Source organism: Apteryx mantelli, chromosome 1, assembly GCF_036417845.1.
Source record: "Apteryx mantelli isolate bAptMan1 chromosome 1, bAptMan1.hap1, whole genome shotgun sequence".
NCBI classification, from domain to species: domain Eukaryota; kingdom Metazoa; phylum Chordata; class Aves; order Apterygiformes; family Apterygidae; genus Apteryx; species Apteryx mantelli.
In genome coordinates, this window is record NC_089978.1 from 218,529,459 (window position 1) to 218,548,625 (window position 19,167).

Consider the following 19,167-nt stretch of genomic DNA (forward strand, 5'->3'; position numbering starts at 1 on the left):
TCCCAGCAAAGGCAGCCGCGGTTCTGCATATGCGGTTGCATATCTCTGGGCTTCTTGGAAACTTTGCAGGTGAAAAGCTGGGACCTACATCTGTCAGACAGATGTCTCAAGAATGAACCTCTCCAAGTCCCTTTGTGTTTCTGTTGTGTTTCCTATTGTCCTACTAAATAAGGAAAATGGTAAAAGTGGTGGTGGTAAAAGTGTCCTCAGTATTAACGCAGTGGTAGTAAATGTCCGTGGAGCATGGACAGACAGCAAGGACCGTAGCATCACCTCTCTGTCCCCTGCTCTCCTTAGCACTGCCTCAGGTGTTGTTTGCACCTTTTCACATGCCAGGGGAGAAGACGCACCTTTGTGCAACCTCCCGTGGATATGGCATCTTCATTCACCCCTGAAAAAGGTCTGTTTTGTGTCTCACTTGAAAGAGCTCCCTCACGGCAGCTGCCGTTCACAGGAACATCAACCGTACGGGTGTGAAAACAGGACAGTCTCACAGTAAGGAACAGTGGACACTAGCAGCATCTGCTGTGTTGGTGGCTACTACTGAGGGATATAGCTGTAGCCGCATTTCAAATACATCACTTATATTTCTTAGTCATATTTGATATGAAGATTTCATTTATTAAGGGTTTATATAGGGGAAGCAAGTGTCTGGCATGTAATAATCATGTTGCAGCAATAAGTAGTATATTTTATAGGTTGTCTAAGCACATCAGTAGAAAATACCACAGATATAGATAGATAGTTTTAATCTGTTCTTTTATAGTCTATCCCAACTAATTCTCTAGGTATTAAAGGATAATAATTTATGTAGAAATGACTGTAGAAAAACTACATAAAGTGCAATACTTTCTTGATCATGCCTAGTTTCTTGGCAGAGGGGGGATCTTTCCTCCTTTTTCCACTGTCATTTGGAAGACCCAGCTTTGCTGAAGCATGACAAACCCAGACAATTTAGGAATAAGAGCGGCCCTTTCCAAACCTGCCAGCCTCGACCTAATATATTTTTTTCTTCAAACTTGCAAGCTTTCAGAAGTTCATTTGTCACCCAGAGAAACAGCATACATCAAAAAACAAATGGAGCGTGTCTCTTATGAGCAGATAAAGATCTCCGAGAAGTCCGAGCGAATCGTCAGTAGGTAGAGATCTCCGAAAAGCCCCAGTGATACCTCCTGGGAGCTTTTTTTCCATAAGCGGGGCACATCGATGGGGCCTGAGGTCCACTGTCATTCACCAGACAACTACCCTACAGTTAAGGTTACCATGAAATTCCCGTGCAGCCGCAGATTTGGAGGTGAGTGACTGCACAAACCTGTTCAAATCTTGCCCCCTTCTACTGACCACGGTTGTAGTGCAACAGCTCTAGAGTCGGCAACTGATGTGTCAAACCACTTCCTACTTATGACTGCACAGTATGTGACACTTAGCATTAAGTTTGATTTCCTGGATAAAAGCTACTAATACCTGAACGGAGAGCAGCCTTTATTCGTGCTAGCAGAGCCAGCCAGCGCAGCGGTGGTTTGCTGACCAACGAGCACGGTCCTTCCACGCATGCAGGGTGATGCTTCCCACAGGGCTAACCATGCGATAGACACCTTGTCGGCTCACCCGGCACGAGCCCTTCACTTCTGAGAAACTTCATCATCCTCAGCGTTGCGGAGAAAAGATATGAACAAGTTCCATGGAGCTCAGGTGCCTTTTGATGTGGCTCATGTTTGGATCCATCAAGGGGAGCAGAGCAGGTAAAAGACTATTTCTGACTTTTGGGGAGGGAAAATACATTTTGCTTTTTTGTGGTGGCTCCTGGAGGAGGTTCACAACATCCTGACTCCTTTCAGGTAAGGAAAGATGTTAAGAGCTTAAGGAATTTGTTATTCTAAGGAAATGAGAGAAATGGGTTTTGTGCCCACAAACCATCAACTGGAGACAATCCAGAGCAGTTCATGATATTTTTTTGTCTGAGTAATGTATGTATCCTCCAACCCATCACTGGAACAGTGGGCAGATCAAAGCAGCCTTGTGTGCCTTAGGTAGCTCTTTGAATTTGTTTTTCCATTTTGCATGTAACTTTAGGATATGTAAAAATAGACACTGAAATGTCAGTACCTCTGTAGGTAAGATTGATGGCAATGCTATTAGCTAAAAGGTATCATCCATGTTTGCTGTAGGTACTAGAGATACCACATATTCTTTCAGACACACCTCCCAAACAATATACCTATAAACTGTAAAAGGAAGTAGCTGCTTCATTCAGCATTCAGCGTAGGTTTATACTGCAATGAGTTGTAATGCTGTTTATATTTGGCTTGCTTATTATTACAAGTGCGTGTGTTAAGACATGGTACGGTGATATATAAGCGTATTTGCAAGTGGAGGGGAAAAATCTTGCTTCACATGGAGGGGGAAATCTTATGTCCTCTATGCTCCATAAATGTGCTGCTTCCTTGTGTATCTGCTGGTGATGTCCGAATTCAGAGGTAAGAGCAGATATAGCCTAAGGCAGGATCTCAGGTACACTGATACCGTTACTGCTGATTGATCGTCTCTAGCAGGGGTGCTAATTTTACGAAGGTCAGTGTGTCTCCAGAAAAGATTGGATTGCTTAAAACCAAGCCACCGTACTAATATTACCCAGGAAACACCTTGGCAAATATTTAACCCCTGCAGATAATTTTATTCTCATTAAAGAATTTTGCCCATAAATGCTGCATCTTTTCATTCACTCGGCATTTGCACAGCCAAATGAAGTCCCAGTGCCCCCAGCAAGTTTTTAAGTGCTGCATGAGAGAGCATCGCTGTGAGAGGTTCAGCCAGCGATATGTAAATAGGATCAGTTGTGGGATGAGTCAGGTCCCCTGCCTCACGCTCTCTGTATTACTGTGCCTGGGACACTTTGTGAGAATTCTTGCTGGCAAGTCTCGTTTATCAGAAATCTTTCTGTTTTTTGGAAAAATTGAGAGGTGTTAAGCAGTTGCATGTTATGCTATTTGATGTGATTTAATTCTCTGATGAAGAAATAAATGCATACCATTGCATTCTTCTTTGTACCACCAAGTTCGTCTTTGCTCAGCTTCCTGTATTTATTTTGAATGTCTTTTCCAATATTTAAAAGTAGCATTAATATTACTTAATATTAATTAAATCAAACTTCAAACTTAATTAAATATTAAATTCAGTATTACTTGATATTAATTAAAATTACCTAATTATTAATATTAAAATGCTTATATTTAATTTCTCTCTGCAAATAATAGACTGAGATAGAAATACCACCACAACCAATTTAGGATTTGTTATTTTAGAGATGTCTAAAGTATTGTTGCTGCAAAACATACTGGTTTTATTCCTTAGAAGGGACACAGAAAAGACAAGAAGGAGTCCTCTCCTTGTTGGAGGGAAAGAGGCTAGATCAAACTCTGGTCAAAAGTTAGCTACATAACTCTGTAATCCCAGTACATACAATGCTATTCATGTTATTTTTCCTTAGCCTTTTTAGCTCTTCCCAGTATTGCAGGTTCAGTTTTGTAAATAGATCCTGCCATAGAGGTTGTCTGGAAGATGGTTTCTGAGCAAAACACACTCTGAAGAATAAATATCACTAGAGGAGGAAGAAAATAAAAAACCTTTGTTTTTGGAGTGAGGGCAAAGTCTTCTGCTGTGCATCTGGGGAAACTAAGGCACAGGGTGATCATTCCTTTAGTAAAAATTAAACGGCACCTTAGTGCTAAAGAGCACAAGAGAAACTTTGATTTTTTCCTAAGGGGCATCATATTATCTCATTTATTCTCTGCACAGTAGCAATGCTTAGAAGCTTCAGGCATGGACTAGGATTCACTTATGCTAGGTGAGGGGCAAACACAATCTTGCTATTCATCTTACAGGAATACATTGAATAGATTTGCAACTCAAACCCGGAAAGCATTAAAACTCACAAAGGAAGGAATTTCATTCATTTGAATTTCATTCACACAAGATCCCACATCCCACAAGATCATTTAAATGAGAGGAATTTCTTTCCCATTATACTTGCATATTAGTGCTCGCTCCCATGGATTTGAAATGCAATGCAGAATAAATTCAAGTTGTCAATGTGCTTCTTGTAAGGTCAACCAGAGAGCAAATACCTTTATAAAACCTCCAGCTATAGTGGCTTCAACAGCAAAGTACCCAACAGAAACAACCAAAAAATTGTTAAAATTGTGATCCTGCTGAGAAAAAGCAGGGTGAAGTTATGGACAGAGACCCTGCAGTATCTGCTTCCACCTTGAGATGAAGAAATGGCATCAGGCACTGAGGATATTCCATTGTCTGTTTTTCTCTCCTAATTTCATTATTGGTTTTCTCCTAGCACCACTGGCAACTGCAAAGACTGTCTTCCAGTCTCTTCTTCATATCGCTGCCCAGGTTCTTGCTAAAGTCTGTTATGTCCTTTCCTTTTATCTTGGTAAAAAAAAAATCCACTCTTTAGCCACTCCTGGAAAGCCCCTGTCTTTGACTTTGCTCACTACTGCTTTCATAATGTTGCACTTCTGGCCTCCCTGCTTTCTTCCCTGATGTCCATCTGAAGCCTTTGTCTCTCCTCTTGCCCTAACTGTGTCTTCAAATCCCAGCTTTTGGATGTTTTCTATCCCTTACTTCCATCTTCTGACCCTGATCCTGAAACTTGGAATAATTCTGCAGTCTGGTTCACCAGATTTTCTCTCCATCTCCTTCCAATGCTTCTCCAGAACTCACACTTCCAAAGTCCTTCCATGATTCTCTTTGCTCGACTCCCTGTTCCTCAGCCCCACCATGTTAGCAGCACTCTGTCATCTTTGCTGCCTTTTATTTATGTTCTCCACTTTTAAGACATGAGCCTCCAGATAAAGAATATACTTCCCTCTTTATTTGGTGGCATGCTACATGCAGAAACATCGTCAACACTTAGGAACAATTTCCATCCCACTCTTGAGAGCTCTGACGAAGAGCTTAGTGACCAGCTTCGTGCTAAGGCCATAAGTCAAATGAGATAAATCCTAAAGCCCAAGGTACTGGTTTTTGTTTTGTTTTGTTTGCTTACTTAGACCATTTGAAATCAAGAGAGTCACACCAAGCCTTTTTTCACTGCTATCCAAGGCTGGAAGACATGGTTGTCAACCGGTTCAATTCTTTCCAGGGAGGATATTTTCTACTGCCCTTCCTACCCGACAAAAGACAAGGCCAAGAAAGCTCAAGCCAAAGAAGAAGATTTGAATGCCTCTGCTGCTGCTTAAAAAGCCAATTTTATTTCTTAATAGCCTGCCTTTCCCTTTAGATGGAAATACTGAAGAGGCGAGTGTTACTGAAATCACAGATGTAAGCAATATATAGTCAACCCTGTTCAAGACTCAAATGTCACACACCAAAACAAGGCTCTTCACATATGATATTTTCAAAGCCAGACACCGTATTCTGCTGCCGTACTGTGTGCAGTGGTTGCCTTAAATGAGTTCAAGCTCTGTGGCTTTCCCACAGAACGAAGAAGGTGATAAACACCCCAAAACAAAAAAATAAGAAGAACAAATGTTCCCCATCCTCTACTTTGTACCTTTTCTATACTATGCTCGGGCTAGTTTTCGTCCCTTTCCCTCCCTCATGAAACACTCTCCCTCTTTCCTAACCTCAGCTGTCTACACTGTCAAGCCAGATGCCCTTCAGAGCCAGTGGAGAGAAAAACAGCGTTTTTAGAGCACAGATCATCTACCATTTTGCAGATAGCCCCTGTAGGATGAGATGAGTCATGTCTTAGAAGTCCCTTCCTAGTAATTACACAGGGAATTTAAACAATTAGTCTGCCTGTAGATGTCTGCTTTTGGTCAGGTGAATCTCAGCTGGTTGGCACTCCTTCAGTCTATGCCTTAAAACAGGAGTGAGCTGGTGATGTATGAGGATGGTTGCATTTAGGAAGAGGGAAGACAGATGTTCAGTCAAGAAACAGTTGGGTCAGCAGAAGATGCAATCTCTTAGGGCTTCTTGGCTGTGAACTCACAGCAAAATGAGCTTTAAAATTAAATCAGTGCATTAGCTAAACTGCACTGATTCCCAATGTTGACATGTAGGGCTATTCTCCCAAGGCTGCCACTGTAGACATTAAAGAGGGAAGTACCTACAGGCAGTGCTTTGGAGAACGTAAGTTAGGTGTCCACTGTCCTCTGGAGAGGTCTGTTGAGCTCCAGTCCTTACAAGGGGAGTAAAGAAGACTGGTTCCTAGGGCTAGAATTATGCTTGGGAATTATCCCTTAGAGCAGGAAAGCTTAGTCCACTCTTAAACCAACCCCAGCCTTGCTCTTTCTAGAAACATTTAGAAGGATAACACATTTCGCTTCTTTTCACATTAGATTCCACAACAAAGTTCAACTGCAAACAGCTGGTTAGCATGATTGAGCCAAGAGATAAGAGAGGTGCATCTCTTCCAACCCTAATTTTCTATGGTCCTACAAAGAGCTAGCAGACAGCTCCTGCCAGTTCATATTCCAGCTTATTTTATACTGTCTTTGCAACAGAGGCAATTTCTAGTATCAGCAAATTCAGCAGACATTGATCTGCTGATCACTGATCTGCTAAGACTAGTCTTTAGAATAGGACATGCCTCTTCTCCACTGCTAAGAACATTAAAACCCATGTCCTGCCTCTTAGAGTTGGCCTCTTCTCCATTGCTGTTTGCATGAATTCTTGTGCCTGGTGATTTCGTTTGTACTGTACTTCCATCAGTTAAATTGCAAGTCTATTACTACTAAGATGACTTTGTAAAATAATCTCTGCTTGGTCTACAATATAACTAAAGTCTCACAGACAAATTATCATAAACTTCCGATCTGCACCTCAGCTTCACAGCTCAGATCTGTTGCAGGCTTACAAATCCACATAGACAATAAATGGCATTAATCAGACAAGTCTAGGAAGCAGGGTGAGGATGGGAAGGAAGCAGGCAGAGCTACAGGTAGCTTATTAACATACCCTTTTGGAAAAAGTCTTGAAGTTAGAATAAGTTTGTTACCATTTCCGTCCAGTTGCTGGTATCGATTCCTTCTCTTCACCATATCAGTCTTGTCTTCAAGATACATGATCTATTTAGAGAGCACATAGTTTCCAACAGCATATGAGCCCCCAGGGTACAATTAGCTTTTCAGGTACATCTGGGGAAATGTCTTCATTTTGAGATGGTTTGATTTCTTGATATCTCTGGGGAACGGTTATCTTCATTTCTGAACTAAGCAGGTGTGTGAACTGCTTGTTTCTTCCACTGCTTCTAACCAGATCTTCAGAACAGCTAGTTTCTTACCAATCCTTTCATACTAGCTTTGTATTTAGGAAAAATTGTCCTATTTTTGCACCTTAGAGTTTTAACTTTACATCAGAACAAGGTCAAAGCTGGTGACACAGAGTCACGAGACAGAGGAAATTCTGAGTTTGGGTTACCATGGCATGATTCATTGCCTATCTTTACCTAATACTAAAAATGCCTGTTAGAAATTTCTCCATTCACTCTTTCTGGACAAAAGCTTTTGTTGTGATGCCTTATCTAAAACTAGTCTTCCAGCTCAGACACTAAAGAGAAATACAGGCAATCTTCAAAAGTCCTAATACTGCCAGTACATCTACTATGACCAAAGTTTCGTATCGTCTTAGTGATATATTTGAATGGGAAACCTCAGGAAGAAACCCAAGGACTGAAAGAATTGATGGTGATTTACCTAGCGGTTTCCTTTCCTCTGAGCCTATGCAATGACGTTAGGTGCTGAGGGCAGCCAAAAGCTTTGTGCCCAGCTTGTGGGGAACAGAAAGTGGTGATAAGTTCAAGGGGATTTGGCTGGGTAAAATAGATAGCAAGTAATTTTCTGGTTTTCAGAATTGCTCAGGGCATTGAAAGACCTTTGTCATAAGTATTGTGGGATTTTTAGTGGCTATTTTGCATTTGATTGAAAAGCCCTTCATTTCTGTAACTCAGTGCGATTCATCTTCCCTAAATTTGGTTAGAGACTCAGTCTCACCATGTTGTCTAGGTCTTGTCTACCATGACTGCAGAGAGACAGGTATGTCCAGAGAGCAGGGCTTTCCTGCTGTCTTTGCCACCTCTCTGAGAATGGCATAACTCACTCTCTAGAGCTGATCTTCTCTGTTATCTAAGCATTAATTGCTTGTATGTATGTACTGCAACCGATCTGGCAAAAGGAAACAAGGAAGGCAGCTGCAACACAACAACTTTTTAGGTCAGTATATACAAGTTAGAAGAAAGTAGCCTTCTTATAGGAGCGTAAGAATCTTTTTATATTGTATAATCATAATTTCGAGAATAAAGTTGCACATATACTGTTATTGTCCTGTTATGTGATTCCCCAAACTTCCAGGCATTATTAATAAATGAAATAACCCATAGGCAGATATGCTTCGGTTAAATAGAAATTATTGAACAGTTTGCCCAGAGAGGTGGTGGAGTCTCCTTCTCTGGAGATTTTCAAAACCTACCTGGACGCGATCCTGTGCAATGTGTTCTAGGTGACCCTGCTTGAGCAGGGGGGTTGGACTAGATGATCTCCAGAGGTCCCTTCCAACCTCAGCCATTCTGTGATTCTGTGATTCTGTGAACTCAGTACAAAAGTAGCTGGGTAAAGTTCAGTGGTCTGTTTTACCCATGAAATCATGTAGCAAGTGATCTAAAGCTTCTGACCTTCAAATCTATGAACAGGTGTGGCTATACAAGAATTAGAAGGGAATGCAGCACAAACTAGAATTTCAATTCTAGAGGCTTGGTAAAATATAAACATAATTTCCTTCATATTGTGCGCACTGCTTCATTTCCCTGTTCTGGCAGAGGATGCGGGAACAATGCCTGATGAGGTGGCCTTTCTTAGAAACATAAAAATCCCCTAGATAGTACCCTAATAGAATAGCTGGTACACTGAATATCAAGTTAAAGACAACACAAGTATTTCACAGAACTGAAAATGACTGAATCACCATTTAACTTTCTACCATGCATCAGTCACCAAAGGCAATTAAGCTTTATGTAGTACCTGGCAATGAACTCACACAAGGCAGGGCATGATTCACGTGCCCACATGTAGGCATGCCAGGGTATTCTGCCTGGCACCAGCCTTCCCTAACTCCTGCACAGTATCTGACAGCTTATGTGGATGTCCCAGGTGCCCTAAGACATCTGAAATGGCATCAGACACCTATGCTTAAGCAGTAAACCCACTTATCTGGTGACTCAGATGAAAAGTAGTGGCTTGCAGGTCTCTGAAAGCCTGTCAGACTTAATTTTGAGAGCACAACAAAAGATGCAACAACTACTTTTATGTTATATGTTTCACAGATGTTGATTGTCTGAGTTTACAAGTCTCCTTCTAACTTCCTTCTAATTTCTCCATCCACTATATGATAATATTTGAGAAACAGTTCCAAAATTTCTGGGAATGCTGTAGGGACCAAACTCCACTGATATGGGGAGAAATGAGAATATCAAAAGGAGGAATCCCAGGAGTTTTTGTTAGAAGAGCAACAGATTTTAGCAGTTTTGCAATGCTAAACCGCTTGAATGTAATTGCACCAACCTCTCCGCTTAGCCCATTTCAGCACAACATGGTAGTACTTGTAAGGGAAATGGGATGGATTCCAAGGGCACTTTTGGTGGGGAGGAGATGAGAATGGGAAGTGGGGGCTGATGAAGCTTGTGAATGAGGAAAAGGGAGGACAGGTGACATCAAGATCGAAAGAGAAGGAAATAGGGAAATACAGCACCTTGTCATAGGGATGGAGAATTAAAAGATGTGAGGAAGGAAAACAAGGAGGCAAACAAAATCTCCATAGGACATTTGAAGGTGATTCAAAATCAATCTTTTAAACTGATACTGGCAGGAGTGCAACCCTGGAGCTGTTGCAGAGACGTGCAGTAAATTGGGCCATCAGAGGCTATGAGGCAGGTGACTCCCAGGACCTTTTAGAAGGTCTGTATTTTCACATAGGACCAGCTCAAGCTAATTGACAGACTAATTCTCAACTGTCTGCAAAAAGCAAGAAAAAGTAAAATGCATCTTCCCTTAAAAATATCAAAAGTCAAGAATCTAATCAAGGAGTAAATCCACACTGCCATTACCTCGGTCCCTGGCTGCTTCCCATCCCCTAGCTCTTTTATCAACCTCGTTGCGGGATGTTGATTCTTTTAAGAGCAAAGCCATCCAGAATGAATTTCTAGGGAAGATTCATTCCAGAGACCTTTCTGTGTAGGCAATATAACCCAGACCTCACTAAGTCTGCTTCCCTTCTGCACAGTGGTCCCGCACTGTCCCAGGAGGTCTGGTGCCACGAAACATCCCTGCACAGTTGTACGCCACTACCTACAGCCCCTGCAGCTTTGGGGGATTCTTACTCTTCCTTGATGAGAATTTGAACATGACAATTAGCTGGAGTCCGTGGTACTGCTAAATGTCGAGCTGGGAGCTTTTCTGGGTTTGATGGCCAAACTATGGCTTCCATTCACATATAGCTTTCACTGAGTGTGTAGTCATTATCGTAAGATATTATGACACCTATTGCCACAATGTCCTGAGTCCTGGCTTATAGTTAGGATTTGTTTGTGTTCGGCATGATACAAATATAAAGAAGTGACAAACACAGAAAGCGTCGGATCCAAATATAAGACAAGAAAGTCTTACAAGAAGTAATATGGATCAGCATGTTGGGCACCTACCAGTTCTTGAAAGTTGGGTAAAATACCACTTAGAGAGAGGCACCTTTGAAGATATATAAGATACTTAAAGACAGTTAAGAGGAATAATGACACTGGATATCTTGAAATGCGCATATTCATGCATTCACCCTCCCAGTGTGAGGGTCACCACACCAGTAAGCCCAAAAGCTGATGACTTCAATACCAAATGTGTGGGTGATGAAGGCTAGCATCCGAAGAGAAGCCAATGTTTTGAAAGGATATGAGAGTCAGTAAGTTGAGAAGGTCCTTGAAAATGAGAACAAAACATTTGATGCAACAGTGAAGCAGCAGAAGCCAAAAGAGGGATGCAAACAGAGGGACATGATGGTCATGATAAAGCCTAGGAAATTCGTCTTTCTGAATGGTTTCTGGAGCCAGGAATATGGTTTTGAAGGCCAAAGAAGAAGATATTGCAGTGGTTTAGATGTGAGAAGACAAGACTTTGAGTGATGTGGATGAAATGAAGAGGCTGGATCCAGGAGTGTTGCACAAGATCCATCTGCAACATGGATCAAGGCAGAATACTAGCATGACTGGCATGGAAGTCAGGTATTGTTCACAATAACCCATGCACATCATTTCTCTGCACTCCTTATCTGATGTGTGTAAGTTCAGAAGAACCCTAACTTCATTTGATCATTGATTAAAATAACAGTTGCCCTTTATGATGAGTAGACTAAATGCTGTGGGTTTTTCTTAAGAAGAGAGTAAAGAGTTATAGGTTTGAATGTCTCTTGCTGAGATTCAGATCTGCAGTCTGCTTCAAAGAGGCTTTTGAAGTCTTGAGGGAAACATGCTTTTAGCTTTCAGGGAAAGTGAGAGTACGTGCTCACAGCCTGCTGCTAATCTGATAACTCTTTAATTTTAATCACCCTGACAGTCTGTGGTAAACCATGTGGTTAACTATTTCGGGTACAGTAGCTTCTGTCAAAGCCACAGTCTGATATAGTTTAGGAGGCAAATTCTTTGATAACACAAAGATACAAGGAGATTGAAATAGTCCTTAAGCAGCTTAGCTGTTAAGCAGCTCACAACACTTTTCATTGGTGCCCTCTTCGAACTCTGTGACTTTTATTAAGTGGAAAGAAAATAAAAAGGAAAAAGGGCAGAAAATATCAAAACAAGAAAATGATGGGTGGCTCTGAAAGAAAAGGGCATTGCAGCACTGGGTCTGGAAATGACTGATTGCGTTACTGGCAGCAAGGCATGGCTTTGTTTCAAGGAGAAGGCAGCTTGGGAGTCAAGGGCAGATGCCACAAGATGAACAACTATCAGGAATTCACAGTCATTCTTGATAGTTGCCAAGGCTACATTAATTATGGTTACAGAAAATGTGAAGACACAAGGACTAAGAAATTTTACTCATAATAGCTGTGACTATTTTGCATAAGCATTAAGGGCCATGGATCATGCACCCAAAGCTCCTGAATGCCAGTCCTGATGCAACCAGAATGTTTTATCTTTGAATTTCTCAGCCTTTAGACCTTACATAATCATTAAATAGTGCTTTCATCAACTTCTGCATCTCCAGCTCAGCTTCTGCTGACTTTTCAAGTGCACTGAAATGATCTAACTTAATTCATTCTAACTGATTAAGAAGTATATTTAGATGTGATTTGCTGATGACACAACGCTTAACGTCCTTGTTTTGGGACAAGTTATATTTAGGTTTGCAAACTTATTTCACAGTAAGCTGCTCTTTGGCGTGCTCAGACTGAACTGCAAATCTACTCATCTTTTCAATGTTTGCTTATGGATGATTGCAACTTTTAATGACCTAGTTTTGCTTACTATGTCTCACTCCATAGAATGAGGGCTGTACACTCTGATGCAGGTAATATCTTTACAATATGATCTTGTATAGCTTAATTAAGAAAATGTTGGTAGTGCTGCACGTTGCCAACTTGCTGGGTGCAGAAAGAGAGGGTTCAACAGCCTCCTCCAGATGGCTGGGGCAGGAGCAGGTAGCTACGCCTGGTGCCTCCAACCACCACTCCCAGCTGCTGCAGCATCTCCAGGCTCCAGCATCCTTTCTCCTCTAGAAGAAACACAAGTGAGTGGAATCGGCCCATCCTAACTGAAAGAGTTTAGACAAATGCAGACTCCATATCATTCAGTGCTGAAACTTCCAAGGCTAGGACTTTTTCCCAATATTTTCTTTGCCTCGTGCACAAACTTATACTCACAAAATCAATGGCAACTGCTAACTGTTATGTGAAGAAGGCTTTGCGGGGGGGGTGGGGGGTGGGGAAATTGCTCTAAATTTTTTTTAAAAAATGTGGACTTAAAATAACCAATAGTTTCACCAGGCACTCAGAACATCTCCTTGGCTTAAAGAGAATCAGAGAAGCAAAGCTCTGCTGCCTTCAGATTGATCCCTCTGAGAGTGTGAGCAGCCCTCTATCAGGAGGACGAGGAGGATGAAGAAGCTGGATTTGTACTGCATGTTAGCTTGACTGACCCCAGATTTTCCTCCATCTCAACCGAGCAGAGTTGCAGACAGACCCAGGTGTTCAGAGCACATGGTGCTGTTGCGTCATGGCTATGCATTTCCACTACACATAGGTGCCTTTCAGATACCCCAAGACTTTCTTCTACAGGAGTACTGTCATGTCTACCTTGGGTCTGAGGCTATCCCAATAGATAGCTCTAGGAGCTATGCACTTGAGGAGCTCTTTTTAGGGAATCTTGCAAGCTGGAGTCATTTCTTATCCAACTTCAGTGTTATGGCCTCATTAGTTCTCAGATATAAACTCTTTAAAGCAGAGCTTGCTGTGGCTGACAGGTTGAATTGCGTTTCACCTAGACTATTTTCCTCCAGGCCTGAATTTAAACTCCCTCAGGCAGCTTAAGTGAATTGCTTCAAATCCCTTTCTGCTGCCTCTCTAACTTCATCACCATATATGAGACTGCTATGATTGCAACCTTGTGGTTGGGGGCAGAATTTGGTCCCAGATACTTAACTGAGCTGTGGGTATGATCTGATACTGATGTGACAGAGAGATGTGGGAAGTCCTCAGTGAATACGGTAGATGCCCAGGGTGTCCTGATTCATAGGCTTTTTGTTTGCAGAAGAATGCCCATCTCTTCAAAGAATTGAATTTGCCGACGTTGCTGCTGAAACATATCCGTTGGGGAGCAAACTCTATTATGAATGTGACGATGGCTATGGGAGAAGAAGTGGGCAGTACCCGGGAATTAAGTGTCAGAATAAAGAGGGGATTGCTGATTGGGTCTACGGGAAGTTTGAATGCATTGGTAAGTAATTGTTGTCCTTTTTCTGCACTTGTAGCAGTGTTTTTGCAATGAGTCAGTCATCATAAGATGCATCTGGACATTGCCGCAACAAATGATCTTTTGTGTTTACCTCTGCATAATAAAACTTACAACAGTTCTATCCTGTAAAAGTTCGGATGCTCTGACTTTGTTTTGCTGTTTGTCCTGCTGTAATTCAACAAATAAAACTTCTCTCACAGACAAGAACATTTTGTTGTCGACGGCTCCCACGGTGGAGTTAGAATTTACACAAAAACCGGAAAGCAAAACACAGAGCCCTGCACCTGAGAAACGAGAAAATGTTCCAGAGTTTGACCGGACAGGTAAGCTAGAGCCCATTTATTATTGTAACGCTTATCCTGCTGATTTCCATGGAAGTGTAAGAGTGATTCTGAGCAATTTTGGAAGTCACACCCTTCGGGTTTTGTTTTTGTAGTCATAAAGAAAGAAAAGTATTGCTATAATATCTCTTTGGTTGAACAAGTGATCTGGTGTAAGCAAATGACTGTTTCATATCCTCACAAAGAATTAGGAAAGTTTGGTATTCACTGCTTGTCTATATCTTGTACCAATACAAACCTTGTTTTTCACAAATGAAAACAGAGGGTTAAATCTATCTGCCTAACTGTGCGCTGCCTTGTGATTTCATAGCTTTTTGTGGGATGCCCAAGTCTATTCCACATGCCTCTTTAAGGAGGGTCCTGAAGGAAAAGTATAGCGTGGGGCAAGTACTACTTTTCAAGTGTCGGAGCGGTTATGACAAGCAACCTCCTACCTCGGGCACCCGCACATGCAAGAAGGTGAACGGCAAAATCATCTGGACCCCCCTTGACATGCAGTGTACCAATGACAGTAGCCATAAGGATGAGCAGCCAACACGGGTTATCGAGTCATCAGGTAAGATGGTAGCTTTGGCATCACATCAGTGTCACTGCCTGGTCATGCAGGGGCCAGACCCCTCCAACTCAGCACATCGATCCTAGGGAACAGCCTGGCGGGAGTACAGGATGGAGAGATCAGCAACCACGGAGCTGGGACATGGATAAAGATGATCTCTTTGGGAGGGACATACCTGCATCTTACTCGGTCTTGGGTGTCCTTTCATGCTAACTCCAATATTGCAAAAGCAAGCTTGAATCTGGGAGCAGAAAATGGACCACTATGTCTTATATTGGGAAGAAAATAGTAGAAAAAGCCTTTCTCTTCCCTCCTTGCTCCTGGTATATTTCATCTACTCTCACTTCACAGTGAGGTACTTGGAAAGGTGTATCTAAGCATCCCTCATGATTGCTCAGCGTTGCAGAATTCACAGTCCAGTTAGCCTACAGCTAAACCTAGCTGTAAGTGACATGCCTTGGTTCTTAATTTAATAGTCCAGGATGCTGTTTTGAACAAAGAGACACCAAAAATACCCCATCACCCATTGCACCATTGTGTACAGGACCCAGATTCACCAGTGCTTTTAAGCACTTTGGTTCAGATTCACATGCCCCCTCCTATAGCCATGTGCCTGGAGCTTCCGAGAAGTCTCCGAAAGCAGGAGCCACCTAATAGGAAATTTCAGGTGCAGGGAACGAGGGGAAGTGTGGTTGTGTGAATCCGAGCCTATACCCTGATGGAGGTGCTTACATTCCTGTGTGACTGTCAAGGGCAGGCACCTTTGTGCTCAGGCAGCTTGAGTTTAGCTGCTCAGGGAGCCAGCAGCGCTCTCAGATGAGGCTGCAGAACCTCTGTCTCTTGCTTTTATGCCCTTGGGTGTGTTAGTGACAAAAAGAAAGAGCTTCTTGGCCACTCTTTCAGCAAAATTACCTGCCTTCTCTGATGGCATCTTCACTAACTCTACACTGCACCAGTTAAATACAGATCACTGAAAGCCGCGTGGAGAGAGCACAGAGTCCCTTTCCCAAGTGTCTGTGACAGCACCGAGGTCCTCTGGGTTGCAGGCAGAGCTATTGCAGGTTGTAGGACCCAACTGTCCATCACCTCTACCCTTCTCCATCTTTCATTACTCTCCCAACCTCCTGCGAGGTAGAGGAGTGCTGTGTGCCCCATTTCACACATGTGGAAGCCAAGCCTGAGAGCCCAGATCAATGCAAGGTATTTAGATGACTAGATCCGACCAAATGAGAGTGGAAAAACTGGTGTCATCAGGACTTGGCCTTTAAGGGGAAATTCCTCTTGCAGCACTGTAGACATCTACTGCACAGATGTCTGCATCTGAGCTAGGCTGCCTTGATAATCAACAGAGAGAAATAGCTGTGAAAGGTGCTGTGTTAGCTGCCCTATTTTAGAGGTCTGGTTTAGGATGAGCTGAACTGCACCCTATAACGGCCTGTTTCTCCCCAGTGACTATAATAGAGCCCGGATGACTATTTTGGAGGCCAGTTCTAGGTGAGACGAACGCCAGCCCTTGTGACTCATACCAGGCAATGCTGCGGTGGAGCAGGGGTAGTTTGGGCAGGCCCCTTTGCCTGCAGGTACAGCTTGGCCATCTTTGCCTCTAGTTGCCATTCTGACTGTAGAAATGAATCACCTTTCTCGCAGGACACATTAAATCAGCATTACCCTGAGAATTTCTCCCCTTCTTTGTAGATCCGTCTGTTTCCCAGTGGTGTCTGGTTCAGAGTGTTTCAGGTATGGCAATCACAATTTGTTGTTTGGTCTTTCTTCCTCCTTCAGGAGTCATTTCTTGCCATTGCTAATTCCGCTTAATGCTATATCAGGATAAAAGTGCTGCAACCTATTAAATAGTCAGAGATTAGAAATAATTGAAATTTTAAAATTAGGATTATGAAAAACAGATGAGACCAGATGATGAAATAGGCCATTTTTGCCTTTGAATTCTGAAGAATAATAATTCCAGTCTCCTGCAAAAACAAACTCAAACCTGAGCAAACTCATTCTTTGTAATTAGTGCTCCAAGAATTTATTCCATCAAAATGTTGCCTTCACCTTCATTACAATGTGAGGTCTTTAATGAGGATGAAGATAACGATTTAGATAAGGAACAGATTCTCCCGTTTCTCGGTTTTCCCCTGAGCATCCAGCACAAAAGGATTTATCAAGAGACTGTTCCTACGGGATCTTTTGTCAAAGACCTGCCAATATTTTATAGTGGCTCATGCTCAGAGCTTCCTTTTCAGGATAAGGGAGAAATTCAAAGAATTTCTTGCCCTGTGAAAGTTTTAGGTTGTGTTTCTGGGAAACAAGATAGGTTTGAAGCCATGTTTCCAAATCCTAGCTTGTCACTTGAAAGTCATCCTTCCCTTCCAGTCTCATACCAAATAAAGATCCTAGCTCAATCCCGTTCCCTGGAAGATATAGTTCACTTCATGTCCACTGTTATCAGATCAGCAGATATGTTCATATCCAGGCTGGAAGCGTCGACTGATGGCCAAGAGACAAACCCAGCCGTTACCAAGTCTGCTGTGCAGAGAGAAACCTCCCAGACCCAGCCTGGCTCTACCCTCATCCCTGCTTTGATTCTAAAATGAGCAGGCTCTTCTGCCAGGAGCAGTAAATCAATACAAAATCATGAATTTTTCTCTCTTTGTAGGTACAGTTCATCCATCCTTTTCCTCATCTATGATACTACTAGTGACAGGTATGCCATTTTATTAATCAGACTCAGGCTTCACCCCATCCCTCAGAACAGTCCCTTTGCCTTCCAATTTGCTGTGCTGCTGAGGAGATCCAACTCTGTTGTGAAAGCTAATAAAATACTGCAAGGCACATCTATGCCCACATATTGGGTGAAAAATCAGTAGAGAAAGTGTAAATAGAGACTATTTAAACATTTAAGCTTTTTATAAAGACTTTTTTCAAAAGCACATAAAGGATGTAAGAGTAGATTGTGATGACTTTTTTCAGAGGGTTGATTAATAGATCAAAAATGTAGGGTTTTTTTTATCTGGAGTTCTTTTCAAGTTCTGCCTCTGAAACTTTGTATGAGTTCAGTGAACAATTTCAACTGGAAAAAAATGTAATAATTTAAATGATGTGTTTCTTTCACATTTTCAAAGGAGTTGAAGAGGATTAGCAAATAAAATATTTCCTCGCAGATAAACTGATACATTTAGATCAGTCTGAAATGATTTTCTACTCCCCCTTCCCCATCTTCGATTCAACCTTTAGCTGCTAAAATAGAAATTGTCTCTTGCTCTGCATATGTTCAAGGCTTCGTACAAGGGCTCTTGATTCCAGCTGGAGCCTGCTGACGTTTGTAGCACACATTATAATATGCGGGAATAACGGAGCGAGATAAAGGAAGCGCAGGAGTATTGCAAGCTCTGCCAGAGACCACAGTGTCAGTAGCCCCCAACCATTTGGCCGTGGTTGCTCTCTAATAGCCCAGAGCCTCTTTTCTGGCTGTGTCCTGCTTGCCCCAAGGAGCAGAGCAATGGGGCATTATGGAAGAGCGATTGCCTCTTGGCGTAGGGGCAAGGTGAGCTCCTTCCCCTGTTCTCACCTCTGTTTTTTCCAGTTGAGGTAACTGCAGTAATCCCTAGGGAGCATTACAGCTAATGCCAGGTGCTAACTGTGCTGATTTTGTGTTTTAACAGTGATCTTTTTTGTTCTACTGATCATTCCTGCCATCTTTGTGTGACTCACCAAACAGAGTATACGGTAAGTAGGAAGGAAGTAGGAAAATGTTAAATCTAAAAAAATCCCAGGCTATCAACTGGATCAGGCATTTCAGTACTGCACTGCCTGGATTTCTTACTGCCTTGGTTGGTATTAAATAAATATGCCTAGATTTTGGATTGTTTGGTTCAGCTACTAAATCCTGGCACAAGAAAAGGAGGAATCAGAGCTTTTGAAACTGAAAAGCACACATACAACTGCTTTGTCCCTGCCATTGTGGAACTGAGAGTGACAGTTCAAATAACAGGTGGAAAATGAATCCAGTGAGGAAGTTAAGGTTAATTATGCAAATATGTTGGTGTCAGATAGATTACACAATCAGTCTTTTTCTTTCTGGTTAATCTGTGGGAAGTCTGGTGGAGCATCTGCCACCACAACCACACAGTTCTTCTTCCTTCATCCCTCTGATTTCTCAGTCACGCCATGACTGCTTTCTGCTTCAGACTTATTTCAGTCTGGACTCTTCGCCATTTCTGTTACTACAGCGAGATGCCCCACGACGGTTCCTGTTCACAAAC

At 42.2% G+C, this 19,167-nt stretch overlaps 1 protein-coding gene across 1 annotated transcript; it reads left to right on the forward strand.

Annotated features, from left to right (window-relative positions):
- Positions 1–1,681: 1,681 nt before the first annotated feature.
- LOC106487990 (interleukin-2 receptor subunit alpha-like) lies at positions 1,682–18,611 on the forward strand. Its single transcript, XM_013946809.2, has 6 exons — positions 1,682–1,742; positions 13,802–13,987; positions 14,206–14,328; positions 14,657–14,902; positions 17,562–17,609; positions 18,568–18,611. The coding sequence occupies exons 1-6, from the start codon at positions 1,682–1,684 to the stop codon at positions 18,609–18,611; spliced, it is 708 nt and encodes a 235-aa protein (XP_013802263.2).
- Positions 18,612–19,167: the final 556 nt, after the last annotated feature.

Excerpts from the sequence above, each read along its gene's own strand:
- LOC106487990 (XM_013946809.2), top strand. The coding sequence starts at position 1,682 with ATGGAGCTCAGGTGCCTTTTGATGTGGCTCATGTTTGGATCCATCAAG. Across the intron at positions 1,743-13,801 it reads CATCAAGGGGAGCAGAGCAG|AAGAATGCCCATCTCTTCAA; the intron begins GTAAAAGACTAT and ends TTTTGTTTGCAG. Across the intron at positions 17,610-18,567 it reads TATGATACTACTAGTGACAG|TGATCTTTTTTGTTCTACTG; the intron begins GTATGCCATTTT and ends GTGTTTTAACAG.